The sequence below is a fragment of the Lycorma delicatula genome, chromosome 3 (assembly GCF_047948215.1).
Source record: "Lycorma delicatula isolate Av1 chromosome 3, ASM4794821v1, whole genome shotgun sequence".
NCBI lineage: Eukaryota > Metazoa > Arthropoda > Insecta > Hemiptera > Fulgoridae > Lycorma > Lycorma delicatula.
Window position 1 is genome coordinate 169,801,022 of NC_134457.1, and position 22,248 is coordinate 169,823,269.

At 29.3% G+C, this 22,248-nt stretch overlaps 1 protein-coding gene across 1 annotated transcript in view; it reads right to left on the reverse strand.

Moving 5' to 3' along the window:
* LOC142322191 (PX domain-containing protein kinase-like protein) overlaps nt 1–22,248 on the reverse strand; it is a 50,050-nt gene that overhangs the window by 15,023 nt on the left and 12,779 nt on the right. The window contains exons 3-8 of the mRNA XM_075360981.1: nt 21,744–21,840; nt 16,456–16,697; nt 14,165–14,408; nt 12,801–13,046; nt 6,380–6,585; nt 1,639–1,725 (exon numbers count right to left, since the gene is read on the reverse strand). Of these exons, the coding sequence (XP_075217096.1) occupies nt 1,639–1,725; nt 6,380–6,585; nt 12,801–13,046; nt 14,165–14,408; nt 16,456–16,697; nt 21,744–21,840 (1,122 nt within the window). The remainder of the gene's footprint in view (nt 1–1,638; nt 1,726–6,379; nt 6,586–12,800; nt 13,047–14,164; nt 14,409–16,455; nt 16,698–21,743; nt 21,841–22,248) is intronic.

Consider the following 22,248-nt stretch of genomic DNA (forward strand, 5'->3'; position numbering starts at 1 on the left):
AATAAAAATATACAGTACATACCGACTTACTTAATTTAAAACTTAAAAGTCTTTGATTGAAGTTTGCATTATCTGCTGCATTCTCTTCCTTGCTTAAAGGTCTTGCTATTTACATAAGCACATGATTCTGCTGGTGTCACTTCTTCCTGTGACTTTAGCGAGGTCTCTATCACCTTAAGAGGTTCACAGTGCAGTAACAGATTGGGTGTTTCTTCGAAGGTTCTTCACTTGTCTGTTCATTTAATACCATCACAACTATATCATCACCAGTTATTTCTTCAACTTCATCCTGCTCCATCCATTCTGTGATATCCTTCAAATCAGCCGCCTGGGAAATTTTACAGCAATGAAACAAGTTCATTGTTTTCTTTTGTAATTTCTTTGTAACACTGGTGTTTTCTACAATTTCCCACTTGTTACTGGCCTTATGATCTACTAATAATTTCCATGACCTCATAAGCAATATGCCCAGTATCTCTTCCCACACCTCAGACAACTATCATATAACATCTGCAACAATTGTTGCAACAAGTTGTTTTCATTCAAAACTAAGCAATTTTATTTACTTATTTTGTACATATTGTACGTAATTATGTCGAACTGGATAAGATGGAGACAGGATAGTCGCGAGTCTACTGTATTACAATATAGTATTATCATGTAGAGAGGTTTACTTCTAACAACTCTGGAGCTTCTCACAGTGGGCCTGAGAACTTTGATCCAGGTTGTACTGATAAAAAATCAGGTTGTACTGATAAAAAATCATTAGCTATGTTTTAAAATATATTTTCAGTACAATTTAAATAGTAAAATTTAAATATTTTTACTACGAATTACACACGTTAATGATAAACTATTGGTAGAGAGCAAAGTGAGCCACTGATTTTTTTCCATCACATTAATGTAACACTGATAACTGAAAATAATCTTTTTTGTAATTATATTAAAAAAAGTAATTATAAAAAACAAAAATTCCTAATATAAACTGTTATTAAATTAAGAATTTTTACTGAATTTTCAATGCTTTCAGATAAATTTTTTTTCTGTTCATTACATACAAATTTGAAATAATTCTTTACTATAGATTATAAAATATATGTGATTTATAACTGCTACAGAAAAATGTTACAAAAATAAATTATAAAAGAAATTGAGTCTGTTGATATTCAAATGAATCTGTGAACAGATCAGTCTATTTATTTCTCTCCATATCTGACTTAAGTTTATTGTTACCATTTTACATTTTTGAAAAGCTTATATCCAAATGTGAAAACACAGGCCTATTTCATTTAAATAGACAAAAATAGAAGAGAAATGAATGGATAAATACATCTCTATAATTAACTAAGTAATTATATATATATATATATTAATTACATTCGTCTACCAGAGAAATCGACAAAACATTATAATAAATAATCTGTAAAGCCACAGAATGTATAAAAAATTAACATAGATGAAAGTCTGACCAGTCAGCATGAGGGAACAGAAAATAATAAATTCACCTGTGACACAGCTCCACAAATATCAATTTGATATCTAACTAGTTAAAGTTCTATTAAAGTATGGGCACAAATGTAATAAATAATTTAAATTTTAAAATTTAACTGATACAAAATCCAATCATAATCAACTTACTGCTTTATTCTTCTTTCTTTCAATCTTTTGATCACCCTCTCCACTTAATACTTGCTGCATTTTAACCAGTCTTTTTTGATGACGAATCTGAAAAAAATACAAAAATAAGTTTTGAGTAATTCAGCTGCAGTTAATATAACACATTTTTTACACACAAACATTAACAAATATATATGAAAGAATCAAAATAGAATAAGTTAGTTGAAGCTTAAAAATTGTCATAATAACGCAAAAGCCTGTGCAACATAGTTTAATACAGGATCAGGATTTTACAGTCAATGCATCAAAAAGTTCAATCACCAAATCATCAAATTTAAGAAATCTGCCTCCATGTAGGTAATTAAATTATACTTCTGTACTGCAACAGATTTTCTTAATTGCTCAATAATTAGTCTGTTTTAGTTTTATTTGAGATCAATGGAGAATGTCTATCAGGGTTTTAAAATTATTTTAACATTCTCTTTTAGTTCCTCTTTTTCTCTTAAATAAACCTTCAGTTCAAATAACAATAATCAGAGTTTAAAGATTTTCTTGTCATTTCAGTCTAGATTGCACATTACTGACTTCAGTAATTTTCTCAAACTTTCTATTGCCAGTCATATGATTACAAATAATCCACATTAATATTATGCCATATTTGAACTAAGTCCTTATGGCTTTATATAATGTTTCTCGCAATGATATAAATGTGATGTGTAGATTACAAACTAAAATCCAGCATTTGGTCCTGTTTCCCAATTATGTTTTGAATAAAATGTTGGTCTGAAATATGTATCTTTTCAATGTGAAATTTTTAATGTCAAAAATGAAATCATGATAAAGTTTATCCCTTTTTTCATTAAGCTATCTTTGAATAGTATATATTAGAAGAATGTACCTGCATTTGATTATTAGGTTTACTCACACAGTAAGTATGACAAGTTCCCAAACTAAATTTCTGTAGTCAATACAAGTATCGCGCCATCTCTCGGACAACCAAGGATCTATGTAGTACGATGTATAACAAGTGTGTGTATAAAATTTCATCACTCCAGCCGCGAGTTATACTCGATCGCGTACATTGTGTTCATGTGACCTTGTGCAAGCTTTCAGCATGAAACAGAGAAGAATGATTCTTTGACTTCAAAGATCTTTCATTGAAACTTATTCTATGATACAGCAAGCATTAGTGATGAAGTCACATCTCGTACTACAACACACACATGGTGGAAGCAGTTTAAAGATGGTATAGAGTCTCGTTGGATGATGAATGAAACAGTAGGCCATCAACAGCTGTTCACGAAGAAAACATTGTGAAAGTGCTCGAACAACCTCATCTTACCTTTTGGGACATAGCAGAAGAGCTAAAAAGTGGTAATAATGTGGTACACACAACTCTTAACAGAAAAAATGATCTGCCAAAAGGTGTGCTCTTGTTTCGTTCCACACTTCTTGACCAAAGAACAAAATCAGGTGCGTCTTTCTTGTGCTCAAGGCTTAGTTGAAACTGCTGATAGCAACTCAAATTTTTTGAAAATAATTGTAACTGGGGAATGAAAGCTGGTGCTTCATGAATGATCCTCAAATGAAGCGTCAATCTCCTGCTTGGTTGAGTCCTGGAGCACAAAAACTGGTGAGTCAGCCAGCAAAAATCAAGAGAGAAAACGATGTTGATTGTATTCTTCGACTCAAAGAGCCTGATTCATCATGAATTTGTCCCAACTGGTCAAACCGTGAATTCTAAATTCTATTTGGAAGTAATGAAACACCTGATGCGCCGCATTCATCGAATCTGGCCCAAGCACTAGGATTCGAGCAGTTGGACTCTCTTGCACAACAATGCCCCAGTACACATGGCAACAGTTTTACCATGTTATTAAGCTGTAAATCAAATCACCGTCTTATCCCACCAGTCCTATTCACTCAACTTGGCTCCAGCAGACTATTTTCTGTTCCCAAAACTCAAGTTGAAGATAAAAGGCTGCTTTTTCAATGATATTCCAGCCATTCAAAGGGCTTGTACTGAGCAGTTGAAGGCGATTCCACAAAGTGATTTCTCCAGAGCATTTGACAGGCTCTACCGGTGCTGCAACGAGCATACAACTAGAGAAGGGATCTATGTAGAGGGCTGATGTGAGTAAATTCATTTATCTTTAAATTTGTAATTTTATTTAATTTAGTTTGGGAACTTTTTAGACATACTGTGTGTATACTTTTTTATGACAATCTTGAAAAACTGGTTATTAAAATATATACTAAACTTCCTTTTTACTAGTTTCGTCTGTATTATCTGACAATTTCCATGGCAGAGAGGTAACAATTTCGGCTTTTATCTACTCAAGGTACTGGGTTCAAATCCCAGTCAGGCTTGGAATTTCTCATATGTAATAAATTACAACTATCATTAAGTGGCTGCTATTGGGTAAAAGCTCTTCTTGGTTAGATATTAAATAACGTATTTTCACTTTACTTTGAAGTAAACAAAATATATGTTATGTAATATTTCTTTCGATTCCTTTAATCTAAAAATGGCCAAAAAAGTTTTAAAATAACTAAGAAATAATTCTTACTTGTTTGCCAAATTAATTATTTTTTCACAAGTTTCAGCATGTAGCCACATTTTTTTTTAAACTGACATTTTCTATGAAATAAAATCCTACAAAGGTTAAAAAAATTGCATTTAAAATGAACACAGAAATAGAATATTTTAGCGCTGTAATAATTATAAACTATTAAACTTGTAAATGGTAAATACTCATTAAGATCTATATTTTAAAAAAACCACTATACAGCACTCTTAATAAACTAACAAATTAAAATTAAATTGTAGCTATAAGCTCAACAAAACAAAACTGAAGGAATAAATTTCCTTTCATCAAATCAGGAAAAGTTTTGGTATCTAAGTGGGGTAACAGGATTCCCTGTTTTACACGTTTCCATTCTGGATGGACACACACACACACACACAGTATGTGTGATTGATATGTTATTTATATATATTAATTTTAGACAAAAAAAATATATACATATATATTAATATTAACTATACTACACACACATATATATATATATATATGCAAATGTTGAGACAGACGTGACTAAAAGGAAGGGAAATGACAAAGTAAGCACTTGTCAAATAAATTAAGGCGTAATGCATGAAAGTAAGTACTGGTCTTTGTGGTAACAATAGGTTTACTAGTACTGACCAGTTAGTACTGGCAGATGAAGTTAGTAGTACCGGAAGTAATCAGTACTAACTGACATAAGAAAGTGTATACTTATAGAATGCATTCAAACATGTTTCAATGTATTTTTATTTTATTCACTTAATGATAACCTATGTATACATCATCTAACAAACAGTTGAACATCTAACTTTAATAGCCTTATACATTCATTTCATATCTAAATAGTTCATTCAAAACACAAATGTGCTGCCAAGTCAAGTACAGTCACTAGTAAATACTTATTTTTTATTCTCATTTTCTTCAGTATGTACTTGAAAAACACAAAGTAAAAGGTATTATTTATTTTTATTCACCAGGCCCATTGTTTATTTTATGCAAAGGAAATGTAACATAAATTCTAATAGCATTTCCTCAGAAATAATCTATTAAAATAATATATTAATAATCTATTAAGTAACAGTTAATCACATATGAATAATAAAACCTTCGTTACATTATAAAATTGTTTGCTTTTTCTTTCACATTACTTTTATACAAGGATTATTTTTTTTCAAGGTCCAATCGGTCACGAAATTAAAACCACAGGGAAAATAAAAACTTTTTTATTTGTAACAAGTACTTATATAGTTACGCTATTTCTCTACATAGTCGCCACTCTGATTTAGACATTGTCATAGCGTAGTACCAACTTTCCAATACCCTCGTCATAGAGCGGAGCCGCCTGTGTTTTCAGCCATGTTTCTACGCTGGTCTGCAGCTCTTGGTGGAATTCATGGAACGTGGTACGATCATCACTGCAGTCTTATACTGCGTGACTCTTCAACGAAGAATTCTGAATTGCCCTACGAAGGGCAATTCAGAATAAGCGAAGAGGAATGTTGTCATCAGGCACTGTCTTTCTCTATGACAATGCTCAGCCGCACACTGCAGCTGTAACAAAGAAGCTCCTGCAGCGTTTTCGTTGGGAAGTGTTTGGAGACTTGGCTCCATCCAATTTTCACCTCTTTGGTTACATGATATGCTGGCTAGGAGGACAACATTTTGGCACAGACATTGAGCTGCAGACCAGCGTAGAAACATGGGTGAAAACACAGGCGGCTCTGTTCTATGACGAGGGTATTGGAAAGTTGGTACCACGCTATGACAAATGTCTAAATCGGAGTGGCGACTATGTAGAGAAATAACGTAACTATTTAAGTACTTGTTACAAATAAACAATTTTTTATTTTCACTGTGGTTTTAATTTCGTGACCGATCGGACCTTAAAAAAAAAATAACCCTCATAGAATAAGGTTTCTTAAACTTTGGTTGTATCTATTGCAATAACCAGCAAAAATTTATTCAAGTTTTACTGTAATGTAATTTTAAAATGGAATTCATTATAGTGAAATCTCACAGTATTAAAAAGGAAACTTACTGAACTTTGTAATAACATTAAATGCAGAAAATTTTTAAGTACAGTGAATAAGTAACAAATATTTAAATCTCCAATCTCAACCTTTGTTATGTATTTAGGTAATTTACAAGACGCATTTTATATCACAAAAATGATATAAATTTTTCACATCACTTACTTTTTTTTGTTCATCTTCCATTCTTGCCACAAACTTATTGCAAGATTCTTTAAGTATTTCTTTCACATGAGTAGAGAGTTTAATATGAGGACGTTCTGGCAAACTATAATGTATGCTGGAAAACACAGGCATACTTATTAGAGATTCTAAAGTTGGTAAGCCTGATCTACAAGCATTTGGTGACAAGATTCCCTCTAATACTGTCCCTGAAAAAGTAAAGAAACATTATTATCATAATTAAAAAGATTAAAAATAAATACAAAAATAGTAATAAAATATATAAACCTGCATTCATATAAAGATATATTTTAAAACTTACAAATTGCAACTTTATTGTAAAGGATATAAATGAGAAATAATATGAAAAAGCTGTACTATATATTCCTTATTTACCATTTTTACTAACAAAGTGAAAAATTAAAATAATTTTCTTGTAATGAAGAAAAAGTAATTTTAGTCATAACTCAACTACATCATTCACTATGCATCTTTATTTCCTGTTAAAAAAAAAAAGGTTTTTTATATGAATGCCATTAAAGTGCTAAAGTAAAAGTGTATCAAAAAACAAATTAAACTACCATAACTATAACATACAGGTTGACATGTAATTAAACTTCTTTAAAGAGCAAGATGTAGGACTAAAGAGACAAATTGGGACCTGTCATACAGATAAGTTCAAATTTCTGATGACTGTATTCATCACTTATTTCATGACCTTTCCATAAAGCACAGCAAGCTCTTAAGTACACACAGTATAAATTTATGAGAGCACACACATAGGTATCAAAATCCAACATGTTTTGTAAATTATTACATCCATCATTGCTACTAATCTTCAAATTTATTGATCCTTTAATAACATATTTTGATTTTAATGTTAGCTTCTTGGTATTTTTGTAATGAAAGTAAAGCATACAATATGCAATCCTTTGTTAAAAGTTGCAAACTTGGAAAGAAATTAAAATCAAACAATAATGAAGCAGGATCCAAATACAATGTAAATAAAAAAAAAAATGTTAATGATTAGTATAAAATATAAACATTATCAAAAAAAATAAAGAGATAATCTACCAACACTTAGTACTTTTTTTATTTTACTAATAAATGATAATACATATGAAAATCACACGAAAATAAATCACTGAATTAGAATTTTCTTTTTAATTAACTATTTATCTAATTTATGTCTCTGTAAACCAATTAAGGTTTGTAATTCATAAGACTAAACAAGAAAAATTAAAAGTATTTAAACACATTTGCTGCACAACATTTATTAGGTGTATCCCAAATACTTAACTTTTTCCATTTCCATTTCAGATAACCCTTATAAATCATATGAGGGTGAATCAAATATAAACCGGAATTTTTGTTGTCATTGATTCACAATTAATGGAGAGGGGCGTGGCTTCTCATTATTCTACATAGGGATGCATGGAGGGGATCCCACTCTTAAAAATCCAGCTCACTACTTTTTTCTAGTCACTATCACAATGTCAGAGCAGAAGGTATCATCACACACTGTGCAACGTATTATTATTAAATTTCTCACGGCAGAGGGTGTGAAACCACTGCAATTTTGAGAAGACTTCAGGCACAGTTCAGAGACAACGCACTTAAAAAGGCTCAAGTGTACAATGATTGGCATAAACAGTTTTCAGAAGGACAAGAACCAGTTGAAAATGAGGTTAAAAATGTCACCCAAAGACAAGCTACTGCTGAAAATACTCTCATAGTTTATCGCCTTATTGAGAATGACCATCGATTAACAATTGGAGAAACTGCTTCTGCTATCGGAATAAGCTACAGCAGTACTCAGGCAATCATTATTGGTGATCTTGGATTTAAAAAGTGACAGCACGATGGGTCCCTCACCTTCTCACTGAAGGTCAAAAAAGTTCAATTGACTAGAGGTCCAGCTAGAGGTGCCAGCAATTGTGGAGTAGTTACCAAGCCGAAGAATTTTTTTTGGATTGAATCATAACCTGTGATGAAACTTGGGTGCACATTACTCTCCAGAATCAAAACAGGCAAGTATGAAGTGGCGAAAAAACAGAGAAACTGCATCCATTAAAACCAAAACTTGACTATCAGATGGAAAGGTTCTGACCACAGCATCTTTTGATTTCAAAGTTATTTTGCATATTGATTTTCTCAATGAATTTTGTATAGTGAATTCTACGTACTACTGCCAACTTTAAGACAAGCAAAACTCGCACTGTCAAAAAAGAAATCAGTTTCCAATCCAAGACATCATTCTGCTTCATAATGCTGGGCCCCATACCATGCACTCTAACTCAAGAAAAAATTACATCCTTATTCTGGACTAAACTGGAGCACCCTCCATATAGTCCAGACTTATCATCCTGTGATTATCATTTGTTTGGGCCACTAAAAGAAGCATTTGGAGGACAGAAATTTGATGACTATGCTGCTGTTGAAGTGTTCGTGCGTAATTGATTGACGTCACCCCACCTTCATTTTTCGCTGGGAAAAATGTGTTTCTGAAAGAGGAAATTATGTACAAAAATAATATAGTATGTATTTTTATTATTCTTCAATAAATTATAAAACAAAAATTCCAATTTATATTTGATTTACCTTTGTATATAAAAGTAAATTTTGTTTTACAGAGAAAAATTTATTATGACAACATTCAAATATTGCTTGACAGAGTGTACAAAATTAATGTTCAAATTTATTACACGCTAATTGTGCTTCCCATGTTCTTTCTTCTAAATAAGATCCTTTTGTTAACAAAAAATAAGGTTATATAAATATTAAAACATGATATATGACACCTATTATGGTGTCATAGACCGTGGTCATGGTCTATGAACAAATATAATGAATCTTTGTTTCTTATCAACCATAAATAGCAAACAATACTAATAAGTTTCAAAATTGATTACTCTGGATATTTATATTTGAAATTAATATTTAAAAAAAAAATTGTTACACTGAAATAAATTAACATTTAAAGTCTTATTATTACATGAAAAAAATATTTCTGTGATTCAATTACAACTTTCCTCCACAACAGATAATATAATTTTTAGTAAATTTTTTCCCAAATAAAAACTATTTTTTTTTTTATAATTGTTTCATTATATATTCTTTAAAGATGGAATTATATTTAAAAAATCTATTCTTTAAATAAGCCAGAAATTTGACAAACAAGCTACTGGAAAGAACTCAAGTCACCTACAGAACTGTGGGTACAGTAAGCAAACATATTAAGCTCCAACATATAAGTCAATCTCTCCTTTTTTTATTATAAGTATCAAAACTTATGCTAGTACAAGTTAGCCCATGTTCAGACAGGTCCCATCCTGCACTGTAGCCACTCCAGTCAACATCTCAGTGTAATTTACATTTTAGCTGTGTTCGTGAAGAGGTAATAATATTGTCAGGGTTGAAAACTGAATACTGCGCAAATTTGTGCATGGGTTAACAGCTGATAAGTGTTTAAAGGAAATGACTCCTGTGCTTGGAGAGGATTTTCCTCATTGTACAATATTTAGGTGGTAGGGAGAGTTTGAAAGAGGGAATTTTAGCCTTAAGGACATTCCAAGATCAAGCTGATTGTCTTCATCTGTGACTAAGGGAAAACATTGCTGCTTGATACAAACAAAGAAGTATAAAAAATGCTTGACAAAACATTTGGTGGTAAGTGACATAGCACCATGGTATGTGACATACCACCATAGTAGAGGTGTCCTTGAGCATTATGCACCAGCAGTTCATGCTTTTCTGCGAGATTATCTCAAGTTAGAATGCAGTGCCTTTGAGTGCTATACAACTTGACCAACAGTCAGATGTAACATCAAGCTTCATGATGCTGTGAAATACTGAAAAAGTTTGAAAATGAGAAATTTCTCTACATCAATAGTATTGCGACAGGTGACAAAACCTGATTGTACTACTATGATATCCTGACCAAGACTCAGAACAAAGTGTGGGTGTTTGAAATGAGGAGGCCCCTGAGAGCGTTCGAAAATCCAGATCAGAGATGAAGAGAATTGTGAATGTATTTTTGGTGCAAGAGGAGTTTTAGAGTGAGTTGGAAACTCACAAGACAGTTGTGAGTTGTCAAAGCTCTCAAGAAACTGCGCCCAATCTCAAGGATGGACACAAGATTTCACCAAGTTAATGTTCCAATGCACCGCTCCAAATTTTGCTTAGAGTAACTGACCAGCACTGGAAAAAAACTATTAGAGCACCCTCTCTACACTGCTGACTCGTTCAATGTGACTTCACACTGTTTCCCCAGGTGAAGAAAAGATTGAAAGGGAGGCATTTAACAAGTAATGATGATCTCCTAAGGGCTTGGGACCAAGGGTGTGTTCAGATCTCTGATTTATCATGGTAGGGTTTCTTTGAAGACTGGTTTCAAGGGATGGAGAAGTGTATAATATATGATGGAAATTATATTGAAAAATTATAAAAAAATTAAGTCAATGCAATACTTCCCTATTCCCCTTTGTATTTAAGATAAATCAGATGCTTAATTTTGTAAATACAATAAAAAAAAAATGCCATAAAAGAACTTAAAACATTTTATAAGCAACAGTATGCAAGACTACAAATATAAAATATTAAGAGGTCCAGTAAGTAGTCCCTTTCATATTATTCACCTTCTCTTAATTGGATAGATAGATTACATAAGAATTCTGTCAGCTGCCAGTACAGTTCTATCTGAAATACCATTTGGTAGCTGGGACTTTAGTGGGGCTCAATGTGGTTACAACATCTGCCAATGGAGCTGTCTGCTGACTTTGTTTCCTATTCAAGGGTTTAACAAAAGTTATAAAACTAAAAACTGATATCTTTATTATCCCTCTTGGAATCTAAATTTAAGGAGGTTGCAAAAAGGGTTCATTCACCAAAATTAAATAAACAAATCAAGATAAGTACGAAAATAATTACAAATAGAATAATTATAAACAAACATAAAAAAGAATGTATAAGCTTCAAATATAATGTAATAACCTAAAAATGAAAAGCAACTAAAAATTGTTGAGGTGAAGTTTCTTTTGTTATAGATTTATAAAAATAGATTTTAAAATTACAACTTCTATTAATAGATGTGTATTTATAATTATTTTATAAACTAACACACATTTAAGTAAAAATTAATAAATTATTTTACTGAAAAAGAATTCTTCAAACAATAATATCCATGTTATTTTACAAACTCATACTTTAATATGTAATATGATGAACAATAATGTAATGTGATTCTTCAGATTATTCAGCATTTATTTAATTATTGCAAAATTGAGTTTTATATATTCAATAGATGTAATTTGAAATCTTTAGGTTATTTTAAATAGCTTTTTTTTCTATTAAAAAGAAAATGTTTACTTTGATATAAAGTTAGCATGAAGCTAACAAAATAATTCATATCTTATTGAACACCATATACTCAAAACCTATAACAACTAATATAATTCAAGAAAATCAAGGTTTCAAATCATTCAATGAGTTAATAACAATATTCAAACCTCCATATGAATAGCAACTTCAACATATGAATACCAATTTTAGAATAAAAGTGTAAGCATTGGTATAAAATGGTTGTACTTGTTCAGTACCATGTTTTGTTTTCTCTTTATTTAATGGTAAACAAACTGTCTGTCTATTCTTCTTACTTCATAAAACACATAAAATTTCTTATTTAAGTTAATGAGTTTAACAGCTGATATTTATATTATCTTTTTCTTATTGTATTGTTACTCTAATACAAACATGTAACTTAACTCTTAGTAAATATAAATATATTATTCTACTAATAAGGACATAATGAATTACATGTACACTATTTAAACATAATATAACCTAACATAAAATGTAAAGGATATCCTGTGTAAATATATTATAATCAACATAAACACGTGTTAAATAAACATATTTTCAATAGACAACATAAACAAGTTGATAAACAATCAACTTATTTAAAGACATAAATGATCTAGCGCCGTAAGTTCAGAATAATTAAGGCATAGTTATTTAAACAGTACTAGTGCCCTGTACAATTATAGCTACAAGTACAACAAGAACTTCCTTTTCTTCTTTCACTTACTTCTGCAACTATCTTTTATTACTTCTTTTATAATATTGCTTAATATTTTTACATAATTTTACATTTCTGAAATAAGGAGATCAAATTATACAAAACAGTAATAAAATATTCATTTATTTAACATTGCACACGAAGAGAAACAGGAGTGCATTAATAAAGCTTTAACCACCTGATTTGTTGATTCAACAGTTTGAACAGTTTTGTTGATCCTTAACCATTCTCCCAAAACTAAGTATCATTAAGTCTAATACAACCAGTACATCCAATATTATATAATTTCAATAACTTAACATATTAAATTATTGATAATAAAAAGTGCTCATAGAAAAAATTTCTTACTCAATTCAGTTGGGCAGCTATCAGGTAAATAATTATCACAGACAGGTACTTGTAGAGGCCGACCAAACAACATTTCATACAATACATGACCAAAACAATATACATCAACTGCCTCTAATGTTGATATTTTACGATGCTGCATGAAAAATGGACGATAATATGATGGCACACCTAATATCCCATTTTCAATATCCAATAACTTCACAATATCATTTTCAATACTAATGTTGCCAGTATGCAGATTACCTATTATAAAAAAAGGGGAACAAACCATTTAGAAAACACATTAGTAAACAAGAAATGTAACAAATAAATAATAAAAATATACTTTTCCCATTCTCATTAAAAAAAAGAAGAAAAAACTTATTTATAATGAACATTTTTCATTTATTGGCAGGTTCATAATTAGTTAATTACTAAAACTTAAAATTTCAGTTATCTTGAGCTAGAAATACAGTTAAATTACCTGTTTTCAAAATAAAACTCTGCTTTACCTCTGATAGTTTTGTAATAAACTTACAAATATACAATGTAATTGTAATAAACTTACATTTATAGCTGCAGTAAGATGTAGCATAATTACCTGAAGCAGTCTACAGATTTAATTGAACTGCAATTCAATCATTTAACTTCAGTTTCATGAAAATTGGTTAGGTAGTTTTCAAGAAATGAACTAATATATTTTATAAATCTTTTTACATCTTTTTACACTTTTATATAAAATACATATTAATCCCAATAGCTCATTTTGATAGTCTGACAATTTTGAGCAAAAAATAAAAATATATGACTGTCTTTATTTAAAAATTCTCTAGTAATTCTCTACTGTTGCAGGAAATAAAATATACTGAATGCCTAGATATTTTTTTATTCTATTGCCACTGTTTCAGACTACATAACTTCTGTATTCTCTATGCACTAGTTTTTTGCAGCAACAATGTATGAAGGTTAAGTATTATTGATATTAACATAATGATATTCTTAAAATTATATTTATATTCTTTTATTGTTGATCTTGGTTGAACTTAATTAAATTAAAACCGAATAAAGTTAAATGAAACCAAAAATCTATTTTATTTCTACTTTTTTTTTTAGTTGTTTAAATAGATTAAAAAATTGTTTTCTTTGTATTTCTCATGTAAACGTTCAATTTTTTAACTTCAAATTTTAAAAACCACTTAAAAGAATTAAACTAAAAATCATCCTGACCTATTAAAGAAATACCTAAAAAATGAAAAAATCTGAAATTATAAGCCTTTAAAGCACAGATCTTTTACCAACTAAAACAAAATACTCATATATAAAAATTACACAACTGAAACTTCTTAAGACAAACAAACTGAAAAATACAGGAACACACTCACCGTACAGTATTCCTTTATCCTTTAGAAATACTAAAACATGAAGTATTTGACTACAATAAAAAATAACTTTTTGTGTTGGCAAGGCACTACATTGTTTTGGATTTGCATACTTTTTTAAGAAAGGTAACTTTGGTTTGGCATGACATATTAAATCCCTTAGTGTGCCTTCTGGTTTTAACTTTCTGATAACATATGCACCGCTCTCAACAGAACCACAGGATTCAATCTCTGATATATTCCTATGCTAAATTCAAAATAAATATAACATAAGTATAATAATGTAAGCCTGTATATAATCAATATTAAAAAAACAACATATTTTTAAATTGATAGAAAGATAAATTTTCTATCAATTACTCAAGTATTAATCTTAAATGTTTCCACAAAAATAAAATCTATACATCCACTATCAAATGTTAATATTATAACATTCTACTGTAATTTCAAAAGTGACTCATTTTTCTTTCATATGGTTAAGATCGGTGTGCCAACCACATCAAACTGTGTTCTCCTTAAATTGAGTTTAGTGGTTTTTGAGTATTTTTATCTTTAATTCACAAATATCTTTTTACATCATCTACTACGTAGGATAATTATTTATTTTTAATGTTTTACATTAATTTTTCATTATCTATAATACACAAAAAAATATATAAAAAGATTAGTACTTAAATGGATAACCCAAGACATAAACAATATTTTCATCTCCCATTAGGAACAGTAAAATCAAATAAATCTGTAATTTTCACATTGTTCTTATCATCTATACTCATTGATTACAAAATATGGAAATAATTCACTTTTTTTTACATATGATTGCCCTGCCAACAAAGTTCCAAATTGATATTTATTATTTTACTAGTGAAATGGGCTTTGATTTCAAATCACTTAAAATTTTAATTTCTACTTCTTACTATAAAATATTTATCTCTTTTAATATTGGAGGACATCATTCAATAGTACATGTACAATCTGGAACATTTTTAACTTGGCAACCTGTCAGAACAGTTAAAACATGTATACTTGGCTTCATGATTTCTGGAAAGTATACAAAACTTTTAGGTGTTTTGTGGTTGAATCTAAAAACTTTGGTCAACTTAAACACTTCATTTGCCTAAAAAACTATGAAACATTTTTACTTTATTTACATTTAATTCTATACTAAGCAAGATGTAAGGGAATATCTTAGTGCCAAACTGGGTGACAATAAATGTTACTGATAGTGATTTCAAGATTTAAATCTTCATGATAGTAAAAAAGAACTAAAACTCTACAACTACAATATATCGTCAATTAAGAAGAATGGATTACAACAAAAAGCCATGGCAGGTATTCGAAGCAGAGTTAGAAAGGAAAAAAAGATAAGGATAACTATAGGTAGAATGGGAATGTATCACAAAAATAGCAAGAAAGATAAGAAAAGGAGAACAGGAATTTATGAAATGGTTACAGAAATTGATTAAAATCCAATGCTGGATGATTGATTTAATAATAAAATTAGTTATTTATTTACAAAATTCAATTTATTTAATAATTTTTCTAATTTTGATCTATCCTGCACATATCAATCAGTGTAAGGTAATAAGACGGGGGAGGTCTGTTTTTCTTATAAAATAAATATAGTAATTGCAATTTTTGGCATTTTCTTCACAATGAAAAATTGGTTGGTTAGGGGCTGTGCATAATGCATCATATTTTTCCTGAAAATGCAATCTACCATACTGAAATTAATAATTAAAAAGATCCCCTATGAATGAACCATTATAGTCAACTTAGTATAAACTTGCAAATTTATATAAAAAGATTTTGAATCCATGGATTTATATTAATTATTCAAAATAATCAGTCATTTTTCTCAAAAAAATAACATGTCCATCACTCTACAAAGCCAAATAACAGAATGTTTGTTGTGCAACAAAACAATATTTGAGCGTATGGAAAGGACCTTATTATGCTTCTGTAGCCATTTCAATAAATTACTGAACCATTTAAAAAAGGTCTTCTCACCAATTTATTAAAAATATAATTAAGAGATTTTCCTTTAGAGAAACAATATTACTATTTTGATGAATTTTTAATTCCTAATTAAATTTTTTTTTAATCTGAAAGAAAAAAATGTGTAACAATTAAAACGAAATTACTGCTAAATTCGAACAGAAATAACAAATAATTTTTATCTTTACAATTAATTTACAGATAACAAAGTTAATTATTAAAGTAAACAACTGACTGATCAACTATAAACTATACAAGACTAATATAAAAATATGATTGTAAATTTTCACACATACCTGTAAAGTTGACAGAGACTTAAAAAGAGCATGCATATCCTTGTCACTAACATATTTATCTGGTCCATATTCACACCAAGATAATATATATTCATCTTTCATATTTGAACTGTTAGATACATTCTTTTTTTTAACTTGAAAATAATGTTTACGAATACGCCATCCTATATCTGGTATTGACTTAACAACATCAAAATCTAAATCCCCTCTAAGTGCTATTGACACATACTGTAAAGCCAACTCTAAATTAATAAAACAAACAACAAAATAAAAATAAACAAAACTACAATTTATATAGCTGATAAAATAGTTTGTTTTTTAATATTACCTATAATAATTATAACAGACACTTCCTTTTGGTCTAGCAAATGAAAATCAATGCACCTGAATTTAGACTGAAATCGTTTCTCAATAAACCGTAATAAAAAAATCAAAAAATCAATATATAAGGCATGTTTTTAAAAAGTACTGTTTTGAAATTACGCTGTGGTTGGTATTCCATACATGCGCACTGTGTACCTGCATCTGTTGGCAAGCCACAGATGCCATTACGGAAATATTCAACTGTGTTTATGTTTGTTTGTGAGTATTTAAAATGCCTCTGCTAGTCAAGAAATCTGCCGACCATTAAATATATGATGTGATTCGTTTTCTTAGTCCTAATGATGTGAAAGCAGCTGAAATTCATCATCGGATCAGTAAAGTGTATGGAAAAAACTTTATGAGTGATAGAATAGTACGAAAATGGGTTAGAGCTTTTAAAGATGACCACCACAATGTTCATAATGAGGAATGGAATGGACAAAACTTGTTATTAATGTGAAAAAATCATTTTGTTAACGCAACATAATATGAAGATGAACTTTTTATTTGAAGACCCACTCAAGCCAAAATATTGGATGAAGTGACTTGAAACTTATGAGGATCTATACTTTTAACATATGTAAACACTACATTCTGCAAAAATTGTTTGTCAAAGTTCTAGAGGCTAGAAATAGATAGTATATAGAAGTAAGGCGGCAAAAATTGTGTTTCATGCATTTTCCTAGAAAATATTAATTGTTTATGTTTGTTGTAGTTTGAATAAGTTCTTTATAAATGACAAGTTTTTGTCATTACTGAAGATTTGGTGGAGAAAGTTGATGAAAAAGTGAGAGAGAACAGACGCTTTATGATTTCTTCACTATCTAAAGAGTTTCCTCAAGTTTCAGGAACTGTTGTCTATAAAATTGTGACCAAACGCTTAAATTATTGACGATGATGGTGTCAAAGCAACCATGTTGCAGTAGTTATTAAGTCAGGCGGCAGACTTCTATGATGACGGAGTTCAAAATCTGGTTGCATGATACAAGTGCCTTAATATTGGTGGCAATTCTGTAGAAAAGTAGATTAAAGTACAGGCTTTCACGTAAAAACAAAATTGTTAAGAATAGTGTACTTGTTTTTTTTTAATTTTCAAAATGGTACTTGCTTTAAAAACATGCCTCATATATCAAACCAAAGCTTGTTCCTTTCTACATTAATTTATAAAGAACTTATTCAAACAACAACAAACATAAACAATTAATATTTTCTAGGAAAATGCATGAAACACAATTTTTGCCACCTTACTTCTATATACTATCTATTTCTAGCCTCTAGAACTTTGACAAACAATTTTTGCAGAATGTGGTGTTTACATATGTTAAAAGTATAGATCCTCATAAGTTTCAAGTCACTTCATCCAATATTTTGGCTTGAGTGGGTCTTCAAATAAAAAGTTACTATCTTCATATTATGTTGCGTTAACAAAATGATTTTTTCACATTAATAACAAGTTTTAAAACACATTAAAATAAACATTCGAAATTCGGACTTATATTAAAAAGAAAGAGTGAAGTCAATTAAAAATCAAATTCATTTCAAAACTTCTGTTCAGTGGCTTGTTCCATTGTCAATCATGACTTCCCCATGTTGGTCACCACCCACTGTTCATTGAATTATTACTGAAATGTAGCTGCTTATAAACATATATTAACCTTTTTAGATTACATCAACATTAAAGCAAATAATTTTTATTTGTTTTTAATAAATAATTCACATTTCATAAAACTATTAATGATTTTATTTATTTTGCAGCTCAAGTTAATTATTTAATTTAAGGTTATGTGAAAACTTATTCATTATCAACAAAAACAATTGTTTCATTCAGGCCAATATTTCAATTAGTATAATGGTTGTAAACTACCAGTTTTATGTAAATTACATTTATTTAAGAACAATTATAATTATGCGCATGAATATAATTGTAATGGGTGCGTGTGTTTATATGATTACAATTATGCTCCTTTAATTGTAATAACTGATAATTAATTGGCCATAATTACAATCACACGTGTGCGCATGCACATGCGCACTCATACATGAACTATATTATAATGTATTAACTGTTGATAACTTGTTTATTATTTAGTTATAGCAGTAACAAAATAAATTTGTTTTAAAACAACATATGTTATAATAGAAACAAAACAAATATGAGCAGTTGTAATAATAAACAATAATATATGTTACCATTTTCAATAAATCAAATGTCTGCAAAATAAACTGAAAACTATAAGTGGAGTATTTTGCAGTTGTCTCACCTTGTTTTCTCTGTTTTAATAGAAGAAAAAAATGATACAGCAATTTTCAGTTTTTCTTGCATTTTGTGTATATACATGATGCACACTCATGTATGCAAGAGTAAATATTGAATTTCAATTTAACAGTATATGAGAACAATAAAAAAAAATTGAAACTAGTATAAGTAGTCAAATAACACATATTACAGAAGTCATACCGGTCCATTCAGTAACACATATTACCGAAGTCATTGTTAATTGGGCTACTTTTAAAAGTATTTCCAAATAATTTGGTTTAATATATAAATTTTATTTGACCATGTCTTTATAACTGTCCTAAATGTACTTTAAGAGTAGATAAAAAAAAAGATGTTATTTCTAAAAGTAACATCTTTACTATTAATAACTTATTGATGTTTTGATATTGATAATTTGATAGGCTGCAATTTACATAGTCATGGAGTGTGTACTTGATTCTCTAACATAAATAACCAAGTCAGTGTACTTGATTATATACCAAAAAATGATCATATCTTGGAATTTATAGACATTTCCATTTTACTTCAATTTTCTACAGATATGAATCTTCCTTTAAGAACAGCTTTATTGTTCAATTTCTGTTGTACAACTGTTTATTAATGAGAAAAAAATCATTTCAATATTGCAACAAGATGTAAAGGTAACAATTTTTTTAAACATTTGCTACGTCAAGATATATATTTAATGAAACTATCTGAAAGTTGAGGATGAAGGTAGTAGGGGGGGTCCTTCTTTTAAAATACATCATCACATTTAATTAAAAATTTTGTTGAAATTCTAGAGGTCAGAAATGGTACATATAAAAAATGACCACAAAAATCCTTCAAGTATGTAAACATCACATTTATTGTTCTTTGAATAAATTCTTTATAAACAAGTACAAAAGAGAAAGAAATAAGCTTTGGTTTGACACATACTGAATTATTTATGAGAATTTGTGCAGTCTAAGTTCAGATGTATTTCTTTATTTGCTAGACTATAATAAGAATTAAAATTAAGCTCAAGCAAGAAGTAGTTTACACATATATTTTAAATGAAAAAATATACTTTAAGAATATGATCCACTTTCTTATATTCACCACATCCTTGTGAATTACCTGTTATGCAGCATTGCATTACAAGTTTAAAGTAGGGGCTAACACGCAAAATATGCTAGGAGGTAATGAAATGATGTTATCTTATGTTTTATGATTTCTTTGGGTCGTCCATTTATATTCATATATTTAAATTTTCTGTAGTGCATTTCAGCTATTTACACCATTTAGCTTATAAAATATGGTAATTCTAATATTTTAACTGAGATTATTAATGTAATATTTCCTTGTGATTTTATTTTGTTTTTAGCCTGTCAGAGACCTTATCCTTTTATGCAGTATTTTTATGCAGGATTTTAGTTTTTAATTCATTTTTAATTGTCAATTTTTAACATTTATTTTCAGTATAAATATCTTGTCCAGGCACTGGTGGACTTCACTGTGCATCCAGGGAAAAACTGAGACATCCACATCTCTGACACCACACACCTGAGGCAACATCTCTTCCCTAACCTGTGATGTCAGGCGATCTTGACCTTTGCTTGAACTGGAACTGGCCTATGTTATTTACTTTGGTACACTGGTACTACACCTTTGGGAAGGGGAAAGAAAGTATTAATTTTTTACAAAAATTTTAAAAAGCAGTGGGGAATTTTGGCCAAAATATAATTTTAAATCTTTACTGAGACACTTAAGCAAAACGTTTTCTTAGAAAAATTTTATTGAGATCACAAATTACTTAAAGAAGTTTTACCCCTCCAAAAAAACATTACTAAATATTATTTTTTTAAATTATATTTTGCTTCAGAAAAGGAGTTAATGGGAGTATTTTGGATCTATATTTTCAATATCAGTAATTGAAGGCTTATTGAAGGGGTGGGGTAGTTTTGGCCAAAATAAAATTTCAGATTTTCATTCCAAAATTTCAGATCTTGTTTTAGCAAAAAAATTCTTACAAAAATTGAAATTTTTTTGAAATCACAAATTACCAAAAATCTTTATTTAATATTCACCGTCTACAGAAAAATAACTACACATTTTTCATTTTTTAGCTATACCTTGTTTCAGAAAAGATGTTAACGAGGGTGTTTTGCATCTATATATTCTTCAGCAGGCCTTCAAATTACTACAAAAGGTTTTTGCCCATCTCTTCCAATGGGCACAATGGAGATAAAATTACTGGAGTCCAATAATTTTGTGTCCAGACACTGATAACAACAACTCGTACGCTTAGGAAAATAAATTAAGAGGCTTTGGTTAAATAACATATAGCTAAAAAAAATGTATTTAATTATTACACATTCACAGTGGTACCTACAGGCTAACAAACAAACAAAGTTAACCTCTATTTTTTTGGAAAAGAGATGTGGATTCTGTAGTGTGAAAATGCTATGTCACCAGAATTTGAACTCAGAACCTTTCAGACAGTAAGCAAAGAGACTATTATAGCATTCATGGTCAAGATGCTTCATTTTATCACTTTAATGTAAATGTGATGTGGTAATTTTCTTTCATCTAAAACCATGAATTTACAGATTTCTCAGTCAAATATGTAGTAACAAAAATTATTAGTTAATTAAAACAAATAAAATTATAATTACAAAAAAATTACCTTGAAAAGGAATGGTGTAATTTTCAGGATCTAAAAACTTTTTAACTGGCAATGAACATGCTAATATAGGATTCATTAGAACTATATTTAAATATTTCTGAAAAAAATAAATAATTTTAAATTATAATCACACTTCATAAATGTTGCATAATAATACAATTATGTGTAAGCATTAACTATAAAACACTATAAGCAGTCTCATTCACAAATAGTATCTTTATTAGTATCTTTATTGAAGCATTATTAAGAATCATTAATTTAAAACACAATTTACTCTTTTTGTGTACTGCTTCAATTGAAGAAAATACTAATTAATTTATTAACTAAAAGTTAGAAGTAAAAGAATAACATTATAATTAATATTTATATCAATCAAAATTAATTTAACAATTATTAGTAATATATTTATTCTATTAAAAGTAGCTGAAAATTTATTTCCATAGTGGTTGACAAGCTGAGAGTCAAAGATGGAAAAGTCTTTTAGGAAAATTCCACCGTTTGGCAA